This window comes from Dama dama, chromosome 1 (genome assembly GCF_033118175.1).
Source record: "Dama dama isolate Ldn47 chromosome 1, ASM3311817v1, whole genome shotgun sequence".
In the NCBI taxonomy this organism is placed as follows: Eukaryota; Metazoa; Chordata; class Mammalia; order Artiodactyla; family Cervidae; genus Dama; species Dama dama.
The window spans coordinates 52,618,194-52,637,423 of record NC_083681.1 but is presented as its reverse complement, the minus strand read 5'-3'; the positions used below and the strand labels follow the sequence as shown (position 1 = coordinate 52,637,423).

Sequence of the window (19,230 nt, the reverse complement as noted above, 5' to 3'; positions counted from 1 at the left end):
TGGAAAGTATATGGTAAACCTAGAAATAAGAGTCACGTAGGCAAGAATTTTGAAATGGAGAGAAGCAAAATGAAAGCATTCTCCATCCTTTCATTGAAATTTGAGAAACAGTCACATGTGAGAGTAGTGAACCTGCAGAATTATTTACAAGAATGATGATTTTAAAAACCCTTTTTTCCTTAAAGTGTAATTTAATGAAGAAACTGAGATCCTCTGATGCATCCCTGACACTGTCCCCTGCCATGGTGAGCTGTCCGGAGCCCTCACTGTGCGGCAGCCCAGGGGTCTCTAACCTGTGAGGCTCCAGGCCTCCAGCAGGCTCCCCACCAGCTGCCCCAGGGCCTTCCTAGACAGGAAGTTGCACATCAAGCACAGCCACTCACAGAGCCAGCTGCCGGCCAACACGTGATAGGGTCTTGGAACTTCACAGAGGAAATATGCAAAGCAGATTGTCCTCTACATACCCACAGCCAGTTATGATACAGAAATATAACTTTAACATGTCAAGAAAGCTGAATGCAAATGCTCTGAGGAACTATTTAACAGTCAAGATGATTTTAGGCTGTACATTTTACCATTTATTGAGTATTAGGGTAAAGGGCCTGAGGTTAACACATTATATTATACTGAGATTATAAAGGACATTATGAACAATGTGAAAAGTTATGCTTTAGGAGTTCCCTGGTGGCCTAGTGGCTAGAATTCTGGGCTTTCACTGCTGAGGCCCAGGTTCAATCTCTGGTCACGGAACTGAGATCCCACAAGTGGTGTGACCCTAAAAAATAAGTTAGGCTTCATTGCCCATTTTAACTAGGACTGACAGTTTAAGTTTTCTTGGTATAAAAAGATAGCAGTTCATTGGTATTCTGAATCAATGTAGATCATTACTTTGTTTTGAAATCTGAGGAACAGTCACATCTACCAATAAAGTCAGTGTGATCATGTGTGCTCAGTCGCTTCAGTCCTGTCCAACTCTTTGCAACCCTATGGACTGTAGCCTGCCAGGTTCCTCTGTCCATAGAATTCTCCAGACGAGAATACTGGAGTGGGTTGCCATGCCCTCTTCCAAGGGATCTTCCCAACCCAGGGATGAACCTGTGTCTCTTGCATTGCAGGCTGATTCATTACTGCTGAGCCACTGGGGAAGTCCAATAAAACCAGTGGAAACTGCCAAAAAAGTCATCGTGGAGTGGTATAAGCCAGAGAGATCTCAAGAATGACATAAAGATATGCATTTTGCCTGAGACATATGCTCAACTCTCTGAATCACTATATTACAATATGCCACATAGTTTATATAACAAGTAATGTATTTTAATGTGTTAATATCTTATAATTTTATTCTCTTGACTGTTTTATAATGAATTGAGTTCAAGATGACTAGGTGATAACTTTGAAACTCTGTATTTCTTTCAATAAATGAGCATATGAATGTTGCAGAGCTTGCATATATCCTTGAGATAGACATATCCCTGGCTAAGAATGTTTTCATATATTGTTGCTTGGACTTTGCCCATAAGAAGAGACATAAGTAATAGATGTGCATCAATTACATTCATCATGGTGCAATGTTCTATCTGCAAAAAGATTTAAAAGTGCTTTCTATCCTCAAAAGATACTCCTTTTATAAGATGACACAGAAAGTAGGAATCCTCAAATAGAAGTTTCATCAACTCTGATACTGATAGAAATAGTCAAGATCCAGCTGACACAGCCAATATAAGCAACTTGGTTGGATCTATATACAGGACTCACAAAGCATATTACTGCTTTCGTATTTGACTCAACACTTTCCTTTGTAATGATGAGAAATCTTGTACCAAAAGTTGACAGACTTTCACTGTCCAGACTTTCTCTGGACAGCTTCCTTATAGGACTAAAAAATACTGGACTTCAAAACACTGATGATGAAGAAAAAGTGCAAACTTGCAGAGATATTTTAATCAGGCAATCACTCTGAGAAACATCACACTGTCTCTGCATCATAATAATAATATAGTCAAACAACTACAGTCAGAAAAATCAATTATGGTTTTCTTCTGAATTTCTTAAAAAGTATGAAAGCCTTCTTGATTTGGACCCTGTGACTTTTATCAGAGTTCTTTTTTTTAATTAAAATTTTATTAATTTATTTACTTTTGGCTGCACTGGGTCTCTGTTGCGGGCTTCTCATTGCAGTGACTTCTCTTGTTGCAGAGCACGGGCTCTAGGTGTGTGGGCTTCAGTAGTTGTAGCACAGGGGCTCAGATGCTCCACAGCATGTGGGATCTTCCCAGACCAGGGATTGAAACCATGTCCCCTGCATTCTTAACCATTGGACCACCTGGGAGATCCATGCAGCAGAGCTCCAAACAAAATTACACAACGCTTGTTTCTATGATTCTTCTCACTAATGAATACAGACCATCAGCAACAGTACTCTTCAGAATATTAGACCAGTTATCCAGAAGCCACTGCTCAGAAGTCAGATCCCCATTTCTTTTACTTTGGTCAAAAGTAGAAGACTTCAAAAACTACCAGATATATTTCAGAGCTAATACTGAGCATTAATGATATTTTGGAGTCATAATCCTGAAGTAACTCCTACTTCAGATTAGCTCAGATATTAAGTGATAGGATGAGAAAAACTTTTTCCATTTGATTAAAACAGAGCTACAAGGAAAATTTGCTTGCATCAATATGAATGTTCATCAAACACTGCAAATATTAAGGAAGAAAGTGGGCTTGTAAGGATTTCTATGAATATGTCACCACATCTAAGCTTCTAGTCAACATGTAAACAGAAAACCTGGTGATACTTCTGATGAGGAGAACTTGATTTAACTTATTTAACTTCTGGCTCTGAGCAAATGAAGAATCCTGTGAAATGGTCATTGAGGAAGCCACAACAGATACAACAACAAAACAAGACTCTGATGTTGCCACAACAGAAGTGACTGGTTTCCTCTTGAGCTGTGCTTTGAAATTCCACTATTTGGCTCTACATTAAACAAGTTTGCAGAAAAACTGCTACATACAACCAAGAAAGCTTTTAAAGACCCTGACATTCCAGCAGAAAATTCTATTTGTCCTTAACTTTGTTCATTCATTCAAGGAAGATGTTTCAACACTGGATATTCACACAGAAGTCAGCTTTCTCAAGACTGCTTTACCATCTTATGCGGATATGGGAGTTCCACTTCTTGGAAAGATTGTAATATTAGAGATGGCATCTTAGCAGAATAGTTTAGAGGGTCATCTCCCTTATGTCTCACTGCTAGTTTTCATTGGCTATAATTTAGTTACCCCATTTGTTTGTTGCACTTGGTGTCTTTTTTTTTCCTTAAAGTGCCAGTTGCAAAAACCATTCTGCTGGTGCAGTATAACTTACCATTAAATGATGCCAAAAGTGTGTTGTATTGCAGTTTGGCTAACATTTAATTTGCCAGGAGTCTTGCTCATTACAGCATATCCTAATGCAACAAAGAGCTCCTTTTTTTTGTTGTTTAAATTGATCCCTAGGTTGTTGGTTTCTTTTTAACACAGAACTTTTTAGCAATCAGCACTGTATTTTTATTTTCAGGTAGACCTACTTTTCTCCCCCCTCAGCAAGCAGCACAAAGGATCTTTGTTCCCAGATCAGGGAGGGGACCCAAGTCCCCTGCAATGAAAGCACAGTCTTAACCACTAGACCACCAGGGAAGTCCCTACATTTCTTTTTCTTAGTCTTAGGATAAACCTTGTAGGTTTTATGATAACTGTAAACATTTATAAGCAGTCACTGAATATTGTAGTGGAGACTTTATATAACTTTAACAAACCTTGTTTACTTTTATATTTTATTATCTACACTTTGGGGAATAATGGAAAGGGATTTGACTCTTCCTATGAACAGACTTTTTGGTATTTAGACTAGAAAGAATATAAAACAATAAACACCCATTACTGCCAGAAGATTTGATGACACATTAAGAATTCCTATGGAGGGAATTCCCTGGTGGTCCAGTGGTTAGACTCTGAGCTTTCACTGCTCCCTGGTCAGGGAATTAATATCCCACAAGTCATGCAGCTGTGCATCGAGTAAAAAAAAAAAAACAAAGTCCTGTGGATACCTAATAAATTATGTGTATCAGCTGAACTTTGTTGAAGGTATGCAAATCAGTATACTTTAACTTTGTTTGATATATTGAAGGTATGCAAATCAGTAACATTATGTATAATTTGACCTTGCTGTATAAGGTCTTAATTCAGACTATAAAAGTTCACTGACATTTCATAAGAAGTTTTGGAAAACATTCTCTTTTTTTTAATGCATTTAAAGAATCTGCCTGCCAAGCAGGAGACATGGGTCTGATCCCTGGGTTAGGAAGACCCCCTGGAGAAGGAAACAGCAACCCACTTCAGTATTCTTGCCTGGGATATCCCACAGACAGAGGAACCTAGTGGGCGATAGCTCACGGGCTCACAAGACTCAGATACAACTGACCAACTTACCAACTAAACAACATCCTTAAAAGGATGTTAACATGGTTTGATTTGCATTTGGTTTTGTTTCTTTCTCTTCCTCTTTTTTTTGGGGGGGAGGGGTAGCAGCATTATTGAACTATAATTCACATATCACACAGTTCATCCACTCAAAGAATAAAACTCAATGCTTTTTAGTAAGTCAGAGTTGTGCAACTATCACTACAGTCAATTTTAGAACATTTTCATCACCCCAAAACAACCACACCCCCTTAACATGTTAGTTGTCATGCCCAAATCCCCCCATCCCCCCAGCTCTACTTTCTGCTTTCTCTATAGATTTGCCTATATAAATGGGAACATACATTATGTGGTCTTTTGTGACTGTTTTTTTACTTAGCATGTTTTCAAGACTTATCCATATCATAGCAGGTATCAGTACTTCATCCATTTTTATTGCTGGAGAGTATCCCATTGTTTGGGTAACAGCATTTTATTTAACAATTCAACAATTGGTGGACATTTGGTTTATTTTCTATTCTTGGCAAACATCCTAGTTTTAAGCAAAGTTTATGTGTAGACTTTGTCATGTTAGGTTTTTCTTTTCATAGACTGTCTAAGGAAAAATAGAACTTTTTCATTTTGGTAGCAGTGGTTGCTCCATGCTGTCATCTTGATTTAATAAGTTTTGTTTAGTTTCTACACCAACTAACATAAAGTTGAATTTGATGTTTGCAAACCAAGGACTATGATTTGAAGTTAAAATCACACATTGGAAGCATTGAGGCTATGTCTTCAGGTCAAAATACTCTGGTGATAAATCTACTATGAAGACCTTATTTTAGGCAATCTAGATATTAAACTGGGGCTTCCCGAGTGGTTCCATGTTTAAAAATCTGCCTGCCAATGCAGGAGTTCAGTTCAGTTCAGGTCAGTTCAGTCGCTCAGTTGTGTCTGACTCTTTGCCACCCCATGGACTACAGCATGCCAGGCCTCCCTGACTATTATTACCAACTCCCAGAGCTTACTCAAACGCATGTCCATTGAGTCAGTGAACCATCTCCCCTGCTGTCGTCCCCTTCTCCTCCCGCCTTCAATCTTTCCCAGCATCAGGGTCTTTTCAAATGAGTCAGTTCTTCACATCAAGTGGTCAAAAAAGGCATTGGTGTTTCAGCTTCAGCATCAGTCCTTCCAGTGAATATTCAGGATTGATTTCCTTTAGGATGAACTGGTTTGATCTCCTTGCTGTCCAAGGGACTCTCAAGAGTCTTCTCCAACACCACAGAATTCTTTGGCGCTCAGCTTTCTTTACAGTCCAACTCTTACATCCATACATGACTCCTGGAAAAACGAAAGTTTTGACTAGACAGACCTTTGTTGGCAAAGTCATGTATCTGCTTTTTAATATGCTGTCTAGGTTGGTCATAGCTTTTCTTCCAAGGATCAAGTCTTTTAATTTCATGGCTGTAGTCACTATCTGCAGTGACTTTGGGGCCCAAAAAATACTGTTTCCATTGTTTCTCCATCTATTTGCCATGAAGTGATGGGACCAGATGCCATGATCTTGGTTTTCTGAATGTCGAGCTTTAAGCCAACTTTTTCACTCTCCTCTTTCCCTTTCATCAAAAGGCTCTTTATTCTTCTTCACTTTCTGCCATAAGGGTGGTGTCATCTACATATCTGAGGTTACTGATATTTCTCCTGGCAATCTTGATTCCCACTGTGCTTCATCCAACCCAGCATTTCACATGATGTACTCTGCATGTAAGTTAAATAAGCAAGGTGGTAATATATAGCCTTGACATACTCCTTTCCCTATTTGGAACCAGTCTGTTATTCCATGTCCAGTTCTAACTGTTATGTCTTGACCTGAATACAGATTTCTGAAGAGGCACGTCAGGTGGTCTGGTATTCCCACCTCATTCAGAATTTTCCACAGTTTGTTGTGATTCACACAGTCAAAGGCTTTGGCACAGTCAATAAGGCAGAAGTAGATGTTTTTCTAGAACTCTCTTGCTTTTTTGATGATCCAGCGGATGTTGGCAATTTGATCCTTGGTTCCTCTGCCTTTTCTAAAACCAGCTTGAACATCTGGAAGTTCATGGTTCATGTATTGTTGAAGCCTGGCTTGGAGAATTTTGAGCATTTCTTTACTAGCATGTGAGATGAGTGCAATTGTGTGGTAGTTTGAGCATTCTTTGGCATTGCCTTTCTTTGGGATTGGAATGAAAACTGACCTTTTCCAGTCCTGTGGCCACCGCTGAGTTTTCCAAGATTGCTGGGATATTGAGTGCAGCATTTTCACAGCATCACCTTTTAGGATTTGAAATAGCTCAACTAGAATTCCATCACCTCCACTAGCTTTGTTCGTAGTGATGCTTCCTAAGGCCCACTTGACTTCGCATTCCAGAATGTCTGGCTCTAGATGAGTGATCACGCCATCGTGATTATCTGGGTCATGAAGATCTTTTCTGTACAGTTCTTCTGTGTATTCTTGCCACTTCTTCTGAATATTTTCTGCTTCTGTTAGGTCCATACCATTTCTGTCCTTTACTGTGCCCATCTTGCAGACACGTGTTCAATCCCTGGTCTGGGAGGCTCTCACATACTGTGGGACCACTAAGTCACTGCACCACAACTACTGAGCCTGTGTGCTGCAACTACGGAAACCCAAATGTTCTAGAACCTGTACCCTGCAACAAGAGAAGTCACTGCAAGGAGAATCCCCTGCATTGCAGCTAGAGAGTAGCCCCCGCTCTCCACAATGAGAGAAAGCCTGCACAGCAACAAGGACCCAACACAACCAAATAAATAAATAAAATTAGCTTTTTAAATAATCAAAAAAATTATTTTAAAAAATGACAATTTTTTAAAAGGACATTTTTTAAATGTATTGATCAATTTCATCTCTTAAATGTTTTCAAAGAAATTCAGCTTTTATATCATTTTTTTAAAGTATGATCATCAAATTTCCTTGATTTATTTTTTTAAAAATGCAATCAGATAACTTTGTATTTGTTTGGGGAGCGGAGTTAATATGGCTAACAATATTCTTGGCAAAAAAATACCAGAGACATTTGAGATCTTTTTTTCTCATGTTGGTTTTCATTACCTAATGTTTTCAGCTTTCTCTGTCATTCTTGCTTTTTTCTCATTTTCAGTGTTTCAATTTGTTTTTAAAACTTTAAATTTCCAAAACTATAAGTACAGTGGATTGCTTTCCAGCATGATATTAACACTATAAACTGTGTCAAATTGATTACTGGCACATATAACATGTGGCTTTCCAGGTGGCACTATCGGTAAAGAATCAGCCTACCAATGCAGGAGATGCAAAAGAAATGAGGGTTCGATCCCTTGGTTGGGAAGATTCCCCTGGAAAAGGAAATGGCAACCTACTCCATTTTATGGACAGAGGAACCTGGTGGGCTACAATCCATAGGGTTGCAAACAGTAAGACACACATATACAACATGTTTACAAATAAACTGGGATATATATATTTTTTCAATAAACTATATGTGCAACAGGTTTGTAAAATGCACTTATCTGTACTCATTGTACATCCTAAAAGATGATGCTGTGAAAGTGCTGCACTCAATATGTCAGCAAATTTGGAAAACTCAGCAGTGGCCACAGGACTGGAAAAGGTCAGTTTTCATTCCAATCCCAAAGAAAGGCAATGCCAAAGAATGCTCAAACTACCACACAATTGCACTCATCTCACATGCTAGTAAAGAAATGCTCAAAATTCTCCAAGCCAGGCTTCAACAGTTCGTGAACCATGAACTTCCAGATGTTCAAGCTGGTTTTAGAAAAGGAACCAGAGATCAAATTGCCGACATCTGTTGGAGTATCAAAAAAGAGAGTTCTAGAAAAACATCTATTTCTGCTTTATTGACTATGCCAAAGCCTTTGACTGTGTGGATCACCACAGACTGAAGAGATGGGAATACCAGACCACCTGACCTGCCCCTTGAGAAATGTGTATGAGGTCAAGAAGCAATAGTTGGAACTGGGCAAGGAATAACAGACTGGTTTCAAATAGGGAAAGGAGTATGTCAAGGCTGCATATTGTCACCCTGCTTATTTCACTTATATGCAGAGTACATCATGAGAAATGCTGGGCTGGGTGAAGCACAAGCTGGAATCAAGATTGCTGGGAGAAATATCAATAACCTCAGATATGCAGATGACACCACCCTTATGGCAGAAAGCCTCTTGATGAAAGTGAAAAAGGAGAGTGAAAAAGGAGGCTTAAACCTCAACATTCAAAAAACAAATATCATGGCATCTGGTCCTATCACTTCATTGCAAATAGATGGGGAAACAGTGGTAACAGTGAGAGATTTTATTTATATTTTTGCACTCAGAAATCACTGCAGATGGTGACTGCAGCCATGAAGTTCAAAGACACTTAATCCTTGGAAGAAAAGTTATGACCAACCTAGACAGCATATTAAAAAGCAGAGACATTACTTTGCCAACAAAGGCCTGTCTAGTCAAGGCTGTGGTTTTTCCAGTAGTCATATATGGGTGTGACAGTTGAACTTGAAAGAAAGCTGAGCGTAGAAGAATTGATGCTTTTGAACTGTGGTGTTGGAGAAGACTCTTGAGAGTCCCTTGGACAACAAGGAGATCAAACCAGTTCATCCTAAAGGAAATCAATCCTGAATATTCATTGGAAGGACTGGTGTTGAAGCTGAAACTTTGGCCACCTGATGCAAAGAACTGACTCATTGGAAAAGACCCTGATGCTGGGAATGATTGAAGGCGGGAGGAGAAGGGGACGGTAGAGGATGAGATGGTTTGATGGCATCACCACCTCAATGGACATGAGTTTGAGTAAACTCCGGGAATTGGTGATGGATAGGGAGGCCTGGTGTGCTGCAGTCCATCAGGTCGAAATGAGTTGGACACTACTGAGCAACTGAACTGAACTGAACTGTACCCATTGTGGACAAAGAACATCTGCCAGAGGAGTAAACAGAGTATGTTGAGACCATCAAGCCACCCACCACAGTGCACCCTGAGGGGATTCAGGATAGTGAAAAACAGGATACTATCCCTAGATAGTTAAGGTGCATATCAAAAGAATAATTTCATTACGTCCAGACTGCTACATCTTCCCATACATAGTGCTAAAGTCATTAACTTGAGATGTCTGTTTTTTCTTTAATTAGCTGCAATCTTTTGTTGTTCAACTACATGGGTTTGTTTTGTTGTTGTTGTTATTTTTGCAAGAACTCCTGTATACCCAGGTGGCACAGTGGTAAAGAATCTGCCTGCCAATGCAGGAGACACAAGAGACTGGGGTTCAATCTCTGGGTGGGGAAGATCCCCTGGAGAAGGAAATGGCTACCCACTCCAGTATTCCTGCCTGGAAAATTGCATGGACAGAGGAGCCTGGCATGCTACAGTCCATGGGGTCACAAAGAGCTGGACATGACTGAGCACTGAGCACAACCTGTTCCTCAGAGGTATCTGAGAGGCTGTATCCCTGGCTTACATCCTCATTAATGCCCCAAGTAAACATCATTCTCAACTTTTAGGTTGCTCATTTTTTACAGTTAATACTATACGTTCTTCTTTCTCCATAAGACATCTATCTTATGACTTGGATAAGTTGCTTGCTAAAAGTCCAGAGGTACAGTGTCTGTAGCATTGTTCTCATCTGCTTAGCCCATTCCAAGGAAAAAAGAATTTAACAGGACTTCTTAATCCATATTGAATCCTGGTGATACCTACTTCCCTTTTTAAATGCCCACATATCATCCTTCTAACAGTCCCTTGAATTTTGCTAGGGATGAACAAATATCTCACAGGTATGGAGCCTCTGAAATACAGGCTCTTCCCTATTCTGGCAATCAGGGTAACACTTTTATTTCCAGGCTTTTGGTTCTACTCTATTTTTCATGTCTCCTCAAAGATCACCAACCAGTTCAGTAGTCTCCCCCAAAATTTGCGGAGCATCCTGGGAATTTGTTCATCACAGCCAAAGACAGAAGCTGATGTACAAAACCTAGGCCAGCAGTGGATGGGAGACTCCAGTGCCAGAAACAAATTTTTGGCTTGATTTCAGTTTCCTCCAGGAACATGTGCTCACTGTGCTTTTTCTTTCCTGCTATAATTATCCAGTCCCCTTCCAGCTATAGTCTCCTGGCTGACAATTCCCTCTGCTTATGGAAAATACCCGAATGGAGCCGATTGAGTTGGGCTTAAACCATGGTTCACCATTTCCTAACATTGTGACCCGTGTGGCTCAGTGGTAAATTAATCTGCCAGGGCTTCCCTGGTGGCTCAGATGGCAATGAATCCACCTGCAATGCAGGAGATATGGGTTCGACCCCTGGGTCAGAAAGATCCCCTGAAGGAGGAAATGGCAACCCAATCCAGTATTTTTGCATGGGAAAATCCCATGGAGGAGCCTGGTGAGCTACAGTCCATGGGCTGGCAATGAGTCAACTGAGCACAAGTACTGGACTTAGGAAAGTGTGACATCAGGCAGATGATTTAACCTCTCAGGCACTCATTTGTAGATCAGAGGTTAATACCAGCCTCACAGGGTTATACAGAAGTATCCACAAGGAACCCGAACATAGTAACTGCACACACTAAATGTTCATCTTCCCAGATCCTCCCATTACACTTTCCAAGGGTACTTTCAACAGCAGGCCAAACAGCTGCAATTGAAGAAAAACACACACCTGAAAGTAACCAGTTAAACTTTACCCAGGAATGTTATTGAAGGAGGTAGCCCACGAGAGGGCCTCTCAGATACCTTTGAGGACATATTTGAAAGAGGTTAAGAGAAAAGCCAAGATAAATATTTTCCTGGAAAAAAAATGTAGTTGAACATCAAAAAATTAGTCAATCATAAAGAACAGACATCTCAAATCAATGATTTTAGTGGTTTTCTGTATACAGGAAAATGTAATATTCTGGATTCAATTAAATTATTCCTTAGGTATGGATCTTAACTATGGAAGGCCAGTAGTACCCAAAGCACAGAATGCTTCCTGTTTTCCTCCATCCTGAATTCCTCTCAGGGCTCACTGTGGTTGGGTGGTTACAGTGGCTAATAGCCAGAGCATTACAGAACTGAGACGGTGGGCAACTTTGTTTACTAGGATGGCAGGCAATGTCCACAATTTCTCACAACAGTCCCAGACAGCCTACAAGGCTGAAAAGAGGCAGTGGGGGACAGAAGGTACACAAAAGTAGGGACACAAGAGTCCAAGGGCGAACATAGAGTCCTTCTACACTCCATGTGCACGTGTTTGTCCGGCCACAAGACACAATTACCGGTTGTTTACATGTCTCACCCCCAAAAGACCACCAGCCACCTGAGGGGCCAGGTTCCTCGCCTACCATCCCTTTCTCATGCTGGGGCCTAAACACGCAGCACATCCAAGCCCAGTTCGGCCTTCTCACTCCGGCTTTTCACTCGAGGGGCGCCAGCCCGTTGGCTCGTCTGTAAGTGGGGGCGGGAGCGCCACGGTCGGTACCCCCGCCCCGTCCAGCAGTCCCCCGGGAACCCAGGATAGAGCCCTCAGGCGGCAGGAAACGCAGCTGCGCCCAACGGCCGTGGGCGGTGACAGGCCACCTGCTGCTGCGAGGCCTGTCGGGAGGCCCCGCCCCAGAGAGCCCGCGCTGGCGCCTGGGGAGAGCGAGCGGTTGGCGGAAACACGGGTGGCCGAGTTGCGGGTAGCGAACTGGGCCTGTGAAAGCACGGAGTGCTCTTCTTCTACCCGAGCCTTTGGGCGTTGTTAGAAAGAGCCGCGGCTAGGGGCCAGAGGCGTGTATGACCCTGGGCAGCCCTCTGCTTCTTCCCGCGCGTCAGTCTTGCCATCCTCACAATGAGGTTGGAGGGGCGAGGGGTACCCCTATGGGGTACAAAAGGGCTGACGCGGGGACCGAAGCCCGGAAATGGGAGTGAAAGAAGGCGCGAAGACGACCTTGGGCGTGGCGGTCTCTGCTGCTAAAGGGTCGCCGCCCAGTCCTCGGAGCCCGCAGGCCCCGCCCCCGCCCCAGCAGGCTCCGCCCCCGCCCAGCAGGCTCCGCCCCGAGATCTAAGGCTCAGGGCACCCTCCTCCTACCTCTCCGCAAGCCTCGCCGGCCGGCCGCGCCTTCGGATCGAGTTCTGTCTGCGCTTCGTGGACGCGCCCTCCGCCCGCCGACCGACAGAACTGCCTGTACCCGCTTGTTCTCCTTGCGGCCCGGTGAGCCCGGCCCCGGCCCGCCCCAGTCCTGCACCCGCAACACCTGCCCTCCCGCCACTCCGGCCGAGGGGACCCACGCGCCACCTTTAATTTCCCTCCTCGCCTCCCACCCTATTTTGTATTTTACCGTTTTGTCTTTTTTTTTTTTTTTAATCTCTTTTCTTTCACTCTTTTCCTGTCTTGCCTTTGTTCTTTACCTCTAGCGCTCAAAAGGCTGTAATATAAGCCCTCTCCTCTGCCAGGGTAGGGGGCCTTCAGCGATGATCAGAAGGACCTCTCCCATTCCAGGCGGCTACAGGCCTTCCTAGAGCTCTTTCTGCTGGTAGGAGCTTTGAGCTGCTTGATTTGGCCTCCGCTGGGCCCATTCCAACCTCTCTAACCTCCTCAAGCCCTGCTCTGGGCCCTAGTCTCTGAACCACCCTGATGCCCCCTCCCCACCTCACTTCCAGCACTTCCACTCACCAAAGTCTGCTGTGTTGTGGGATGCTTCCCCAGAGTACTGAATTACACTAAAGCAGAAATCTGAAAGAGCAATGTGTGATACTACTAGGTCAGACCGGGGAGGGAGGACTTCTGGGTTCATCCCTTCCTCCCATGTGTCTGTACCTCTTCTCCACTGTATGGACTTAATTAGTCCGCAGCTGCCCTGTGGGAAATGGACCCTGTTCCCTGCCCTCACATCCCCCAGGCAAGGACTGAATACGCTAAGGTGCCTTGGGCAGATGGCCTTTTCCTTTTACTGGGTTTGTAGTCCTTTTAAGGCCCATTTCCCTTTCTAAACTCACCTCCTTTGCTCTACAGGACACATAGTATGACCATTAGGTATTTCGTCTACCAACCATTTTCTATGGAAAACCAAAGGGATCAGGCCATGATAGCCACTGGCAGCTTTGAAGAAAGGGACATCTTTAGAGAAGCTTGACCTTGAAGGCCTCAGCGTGGGACCCAACAAAGCCGGGTAAGAGTCCAGTCTAAGGGAGGAGTCTTCTACTGCCTCAGCCCTGTGGTCTGGGGGCAGGGTCAGCAGGATATTAACAAAAATAACTAGCACCACCATCCCAGTAAAGTCACTCTTAGAGCTCACAAAGCACTTTCCTACATCCTTAGTCTTCTTCTGGCCCTTAAACTGACCCTGACAAGCCAAGGAGTATAATCCCCATGTTACAGAGGAGGACAGTGAGGCCCCAGTGGAACAGTGATTAGCTCCAGGAAATCAGCAACAGAGGAGAACCTAGTGTTCTAAATACATATTGTTGACTCAAGCTTTTGACTACCCTTGAGATTTCGATTAGGAATCAGATGTATGTTTTGGTCTGTCCCTAAGACTGTGATAATCAGGTGAAAGTGGTTATTTGCTGGTGAGTAATATATGATTAATTCTTTCCCGTTAGGCCTTAGTTTAATTTAATCTTCTTAGTAGGGTCTTTAGCACAGGGACCTTTGCTTCCCATACCTATGTCTCTGAAGGACCTGACTTAGGGCAAATCCAAGGCAATATTCAAAATGGCAACTTAGCCTTTGCACTTGTCTCCAAGATGGGCTGGGTTTTATATTTCTCTGACCCTCACAACACATTGCAACCTAGATCAAGGTCAGGAAATGGTTGACTCATGTTGTTATCATGTCTCCGATGCCCAGAATGGATGCCCTTTTTTGCCTGAACCTTCTCAGAACTGTCATATTGTCACAAGAGAACTGGGATGTTGGACTTCCTCATGAAAGGTCCTGCCTGTCCCTGGGGCTGAGAAAACAGGAAAGAAATGACCTGGGCTCCAGTGTAAAGCAAACTGTATAGGCTTTGGAGCCTGCAGACAGGACTCTTACTAAGTTCCCTCACAGGGCTGCTCTGAGAAGTAAGTGAGCTAATAGAATGTGCCATAGGGGTGAGGAAAGGTGTGGAGCACTTCCTGGGGGATGAGAATGTCAGGGCAGGGACTCTGGGGGTTCGGGAACACCTTCATCAACCCCTTCCACTGCCTGAGTGCAGCCTTCACTGAGCCTCGTGTGGGCCAGGGAAACATGAATAAGGCCAGCAACCAAGTGGTGAGTAGCCTTTAGATTTCCCGTTTGCCCAGCCACCTGAGATGAGAGGCCCAGGAGGAAGAAGCCTGGTGAACATTTTGCTTCCATCGGTCTGTGTGTTCACTACTGTCACATCATTCCTCTGTTGGCCAGCTCTTTCCTCGCAGCCCCAGCAACAGGGATAGCCAATTAGGTGGGGCTCAGAGTAGCCACTCCTGGTCAAAATAAACTCAGGGGAGAAAAGCAGGTCACCCTCCCCCATTGGGGTGCTGGGCTCACTTCCTCCCAAGGCAGGGGAGGAGGGTGTTGTTCTAGTTCTGAGAACAAAATGGAGGTTTTGGTTTCCTTTGTCATTCTTTATAGCTCTGACCTACACTACTTCCCCATCCCCACCTCTCATGAAGACATGGCTCCCCCGTATTATAGGAGGAGAGGAAACTGGCCAGAGAGGGAATAGTTTTCCCTGTGTTACACAGTAGACTGGGGGAGGGAGGAAGATACTCTTAGCCCTAAAAACTGCACAGTATCCTTCAAGGCCCAGCTAAATGTTACTTTTCCTAAGTCTTTTCTGACTACCCACCATTTCTTCTCTCACAGTGGAGGTGGATGTTCCCTCCTTTGAATTTTGAGAATGTTTCTGCAAGCCCTAAATGCAGCTTGAAACACCTGCCCACCCCCAGTGCCAGACAATAAGCCTCCCTCTAGGGTAGATATTGTCTCAGTGAACCAGCGCTGGGCAAAGCGAACTCATTGAAAGAGTGACTCTAGAGAGCCCAAGCTGTGTGTGGGCTGGTGGGGAAGAGTGAGACCGAATTGAAGGGGCTGAATAGGTCTTGTTCACTCCTTTTCTTCTAGATTTAGACAATTCCAGACTCTTCTGCTTAAGACATCCAGGGCATAACGCCTGTGGGTTTGTACCTATCAGGTCTTAGTCTGGCTGAAACCTTTCCCCTCATCTCCCTGCCCTCTAGACAGAGCTGCAGAATCAGGAACATGGGTGGGCATCAGTGACATCTCTGTAGCCAGCAGACAAAGGGCTAGGCCAGTGCCTGTTTGCGAGGCAGTACTAGGACAGCTGTGATCCAGATACTCCACGTGGTGAAGGAGAAGACTTCTCAGGCAGGAATTACTTCTCCAGCCCCTGTTTGAGTACCTGTGGAGCTCACTCCTATTTGCCCTCGAGGGGCAGCTCTGAGCCCTTGCTTAGGGGGGTGATGCAATCAGAGAAGGTAGGGGCAGGATAGTAAGAAGAGAAGGTCTGGAAGTTCAGCTACTGATGGACCTTATCTCTCCTTGGCTTAGCCTCCGGCAGAGTTCCTCTGTCTCGTCTTGTTGCTGACAGAAGGTGCCCCTTCTCCAGTTTTTGTTCATCTCCTGGGAGGTTGCAGGAATCATCATTATGGTTGGGTTCAAGGCCACAGATGTGCCCCCTACAGCCACTGTGAAGTTCCTGGGGGCAGGCACAGCTGCCTGCATTGCTGACCTCATCACCTTTCCCCTGGATACTGCTAAAGTCCGGCTACAGGTGAGCAGATGAGGCCTGCATTTCTGAGGGTGGCTAGTCTGCTCCCTCCCCAAGGCACAGACTCCTCAAGGGCCAGTTTGTGGGGTTTTGGGGACTGTAAATTTTAGAGAACAGAGATGGCAGGAGATGGGGAGGGCAACCACCTGCCTTGGCCTTGCAGATCCAAGGAGAAAGGCAGGGGCCAATGCAGGCTGCGACCAGTGCCCAGTACCGCGGGGTGCTGGGCACCATCCTGACCATGGTGCGCACGGAGGGCCCCCGCAGCCTCTACAGCGGGCTGGTCGCCGGCCTGCAGCGCCAGATGAGCTTCGCCTCCGTCCGCATCGGCCTCTACGACTCCGTCAAGCAGTTCTACACCAAGGGCTCTGAGCGTGAGTGTGGAGCTGGGCCATAGGCCTTTTGGCCTGTTCTCAGTGATGGTCGATCCTAGTTCTTCCAGCCGCACAGTTCCTTTAGGCCCCAAGACCTCTAGGGAGAATTTCAGATCAGAGGAACTGAGAACTAGACTTGTCCCTGATTATTCTGATGATTCCTGGGCTGAGTCAGGCTCTGAGCAGGGCATCAGCTCGTCCCGGTTTTCACAACCACTTCGGGAGCAGGTGGTATCATCCCTGTGTTCCAGCTGGAGAGGCCGAGGCGTACCTGAGGTGGGGGAGGGGACTCGGCCAAGGGCTCACAATGAAGAGCCAGAAAACTCCCAGGACTTTGCTTTCAAGGCCAGTGCTCTTCCATTTCACCTTCTCAGCATACCATGTCCACCCTCCATTTTACACTTGGGGAAACTGAGAACCCAGATCGAAAGGTTTCCTTTTCCCAAGATCACATGTCAGGGAGAAGTAGATGAGGGATGAGAACCCAAGTCCTGTGAATCCCAGTCTGAGAAAGCCTTTCATGTTTGTCAAATGGAAATGATTCTCAGGAATTCCCTGGTGGTCCATTGGTTAGGGCTTTCACTGCTGGGGCCTGGGTTCAGTCCCTAGTCGGGGAACTAAGATCGTACAAGCTATGCAACGCAGCCCAAAAAATAAAAGTTTCTGATTTCTCAGGGCCATTTAGTGAGTGAAATGAAGTGAATAGAAAGGCTTTATGAAAGAAAATAGCAGTAAACCTCATTTTGTCCTGTTCCTTGCTCTGTCCCAGTGCCCACAGTACATAATAGACACTGTATGATGCAAGATGTTCTTAGAGCAGAGCTGGTCTGGGTCTTGTTAACAGGGGACAGTGAAGACAGATTTCAGTGGTGTGGTTCTGGTGAGGAGAGGTGGACACTAGTGGAAGCCCAGCTGGCCACTGACCCCCATGGCTTTCCGACAGATGCCGGCATCGGGAGCCGCCTCCTGGCAGGCAGCACCACCGGTGCTTTGGCCGTGGCCGTGGCCCAGCCAACGGATGTGGTGAAGGTCCGGTTCCAAGCGCAGGCCCGGGCTGGAGCTGGCCGGAGGTACCAGAGCACTGTTGAGGCCTACAAAACCATTGCCCGAGAGGAGGGGTTTCGGGGACTCTGGAAAGGTGTGTACCAGCTGTTTTCTCTTCCCCGTCTTCCTCTTCCCCTACTCCCTGGTCTCACATAGACACCCTTTCCTCCTGTAGGGACATCTCCCAATGTCGCTCGCAATGCCATTGTCAACTGTGCTGAGCTGGTGACCTACGACCTCATCAAGGACACTCTCCTGAAGGCCCACCTAATGACAGGTGAATTAGGGGAGATGATGCTGGGTCTCACCCTTCCCCCAAACCAGGAGCCAGTGTGGATCTGCCTGGAGACCACATCCTTCATCCTATTTCCCCTTTGCTTATGCAGTGAGTTTCTCTCACTGAATTGCCACCAGCTGGGGTGAAGTTGCCACCGTGCACCTTGAGGCCCTGAGGCTACATGGGCAAAACGACTCTCAGAGGCACTGGGAGAGGTTCCCACTGGAGTCTCTGGGTCTAAAACCACGAGACCGTAGTTACTTCAATCATCTCCTTCTGGAATTATCGGGGGAGGAGTCCTGATGCCTCCTACTCCTTCTTGGCAGACGACCTTCCTTGCCACTTTACTTCTGCCTTCGGGGCGGGCTTCTGCACCACCGTCATCGCCTCCCCTGTCGACGTGGTCAAGACGAGATACATGAACTCTGCCCTGGGCCAGTACAGCAGCGCTGGCCACTGCGCCCTCACTATGCTCCAGAAGGAGGGGCCCCGAGCCTTCTACAAAGGGTGAGCCTCTGACCTGCCCCTCCCAGGTCCAGGCCTCCTGCCCCCCGTACCTGTCGCACAAATGAGAGAACCACTGGGACTGAGTGGCAACCACATGTCAGCAGTTTCTGATCCTGGTCCTGGCATTCTCATGCTCTTAACTCCTCCCTCCTGGAGCTGCTATCATGCCCGTTTTATGGGTGTTAAAATGGAGACTCCGAGGGGACTGTTGCCCACAGCCCACAGCTCCATTTGTTGGGTCATCCCGACTTCCTGGGAGACAGAGCATCTGTCAGGATGCCAGGGCGAACTAGAGATGACCTGTATTTTCTCCCCCTCTAGGTTCATGCCCTCCTTTCTCCGTTTGGGATCCTGGAACGTGGTGATGTTTGTCACCTACGAGCAGCTGAAACGGGCCCTCATGGCTGCCCGTGCTTCCCGGGAGGCTCCCTTCTGAGCAGCTGCTGACCTGATCAGCATTGGCTCCGGCTGCAGCCTGGCCCTGCTTCCTTTTTCTTCCTCCCCTTCTCCCCTTCCCTTTGTCCATCCCTCTCTTCTGCTCCCTTCCCCCTCCCCATGTTCTCACCCCTCAGCTCCCCTGTAGCCTCTCACAGTCCAGGTGGAGTTGACCCCAGCTGACACTGTGGAAAGCCTGGCACCAGCCAGGATCTCAAGCCCCCAGTCCCCTAGAAAGCCCTCAGCCTGACTCTTCATCCTGCTTCCTGCCCCCAAGCCCAACTAGCACGTCACCCATAAAACAAGCTCAACCTTGGCGTCTCCTTTCTCTCTATCACCACAGATCTTGGTCTAGTGGACCCTTTTGGCAGCTGGTGGGCAGGG

General features: G+C 45.8%; 1 protein-coding gene across 1 annotated transcript; it reads left to right on the top strand.

Moving 5' to 3' along the window:
• Window positions 1-12,507: 12,507 nt before the first annotated feature.
• On the top strand, window positions 12,508-19,162 carry UCP2 (uncoupling protein 2). The gene is made up of 8 exons (XM_061149996.1): window positions 12,508-12,665; window positions 13,467-13,623; window positions 15,990-16,212; window positions 16,373-16,583; window positions 17,527-17,721; window positions 17,803-17,904; window positions 18,231-18,411; window positions 18,733-19,162. The coding sequence occupies exons 3-8, from the start codon at window positions 16,087-16,089 to the stop codon at window positions 18,845-18,847; spliced, it is 930 nt and encodes a 309-aa protein (XP_061005979.1). The 5' UTR covers window positions 12,508-12,665; window positions 13,467-13,623; window positions 15,990-16,086; the 3' UTR covers window positions 18,848-19,162.
• The last annotated feature ends 68 nt before the right edge of the window (window positions 19,163-19,230 follow it).

What these genes read in the sequence shown, in the direction of transcription:
- UCP2 (XM_061149996.1), top strand. Translation starts at nt 16,087, where the DNA reads ATGGTTGGGTTCAAGGCCACAGATGTGCCCCCTACAGCCACTGTGAAG. An exon ending in CTGCTAAAGTCCGGCTACAG is followed by an intron (nt 16,213 to 16,372) that starts GTGAGCAGATGA and finishes TTGGCCTTGCAG; the next exon opens with ATCCAAGGAGAAAGGCAGGG. An exon ending in CCCCGAGCCTTCTACAAAGG is followed by an intron (nt 18,412 to 18,732) that starts GTGAGCCTCTGA and finishes CTCCCCCTCTAG; the next exon opens with GTTCATGCCCTCCTTTCTCC.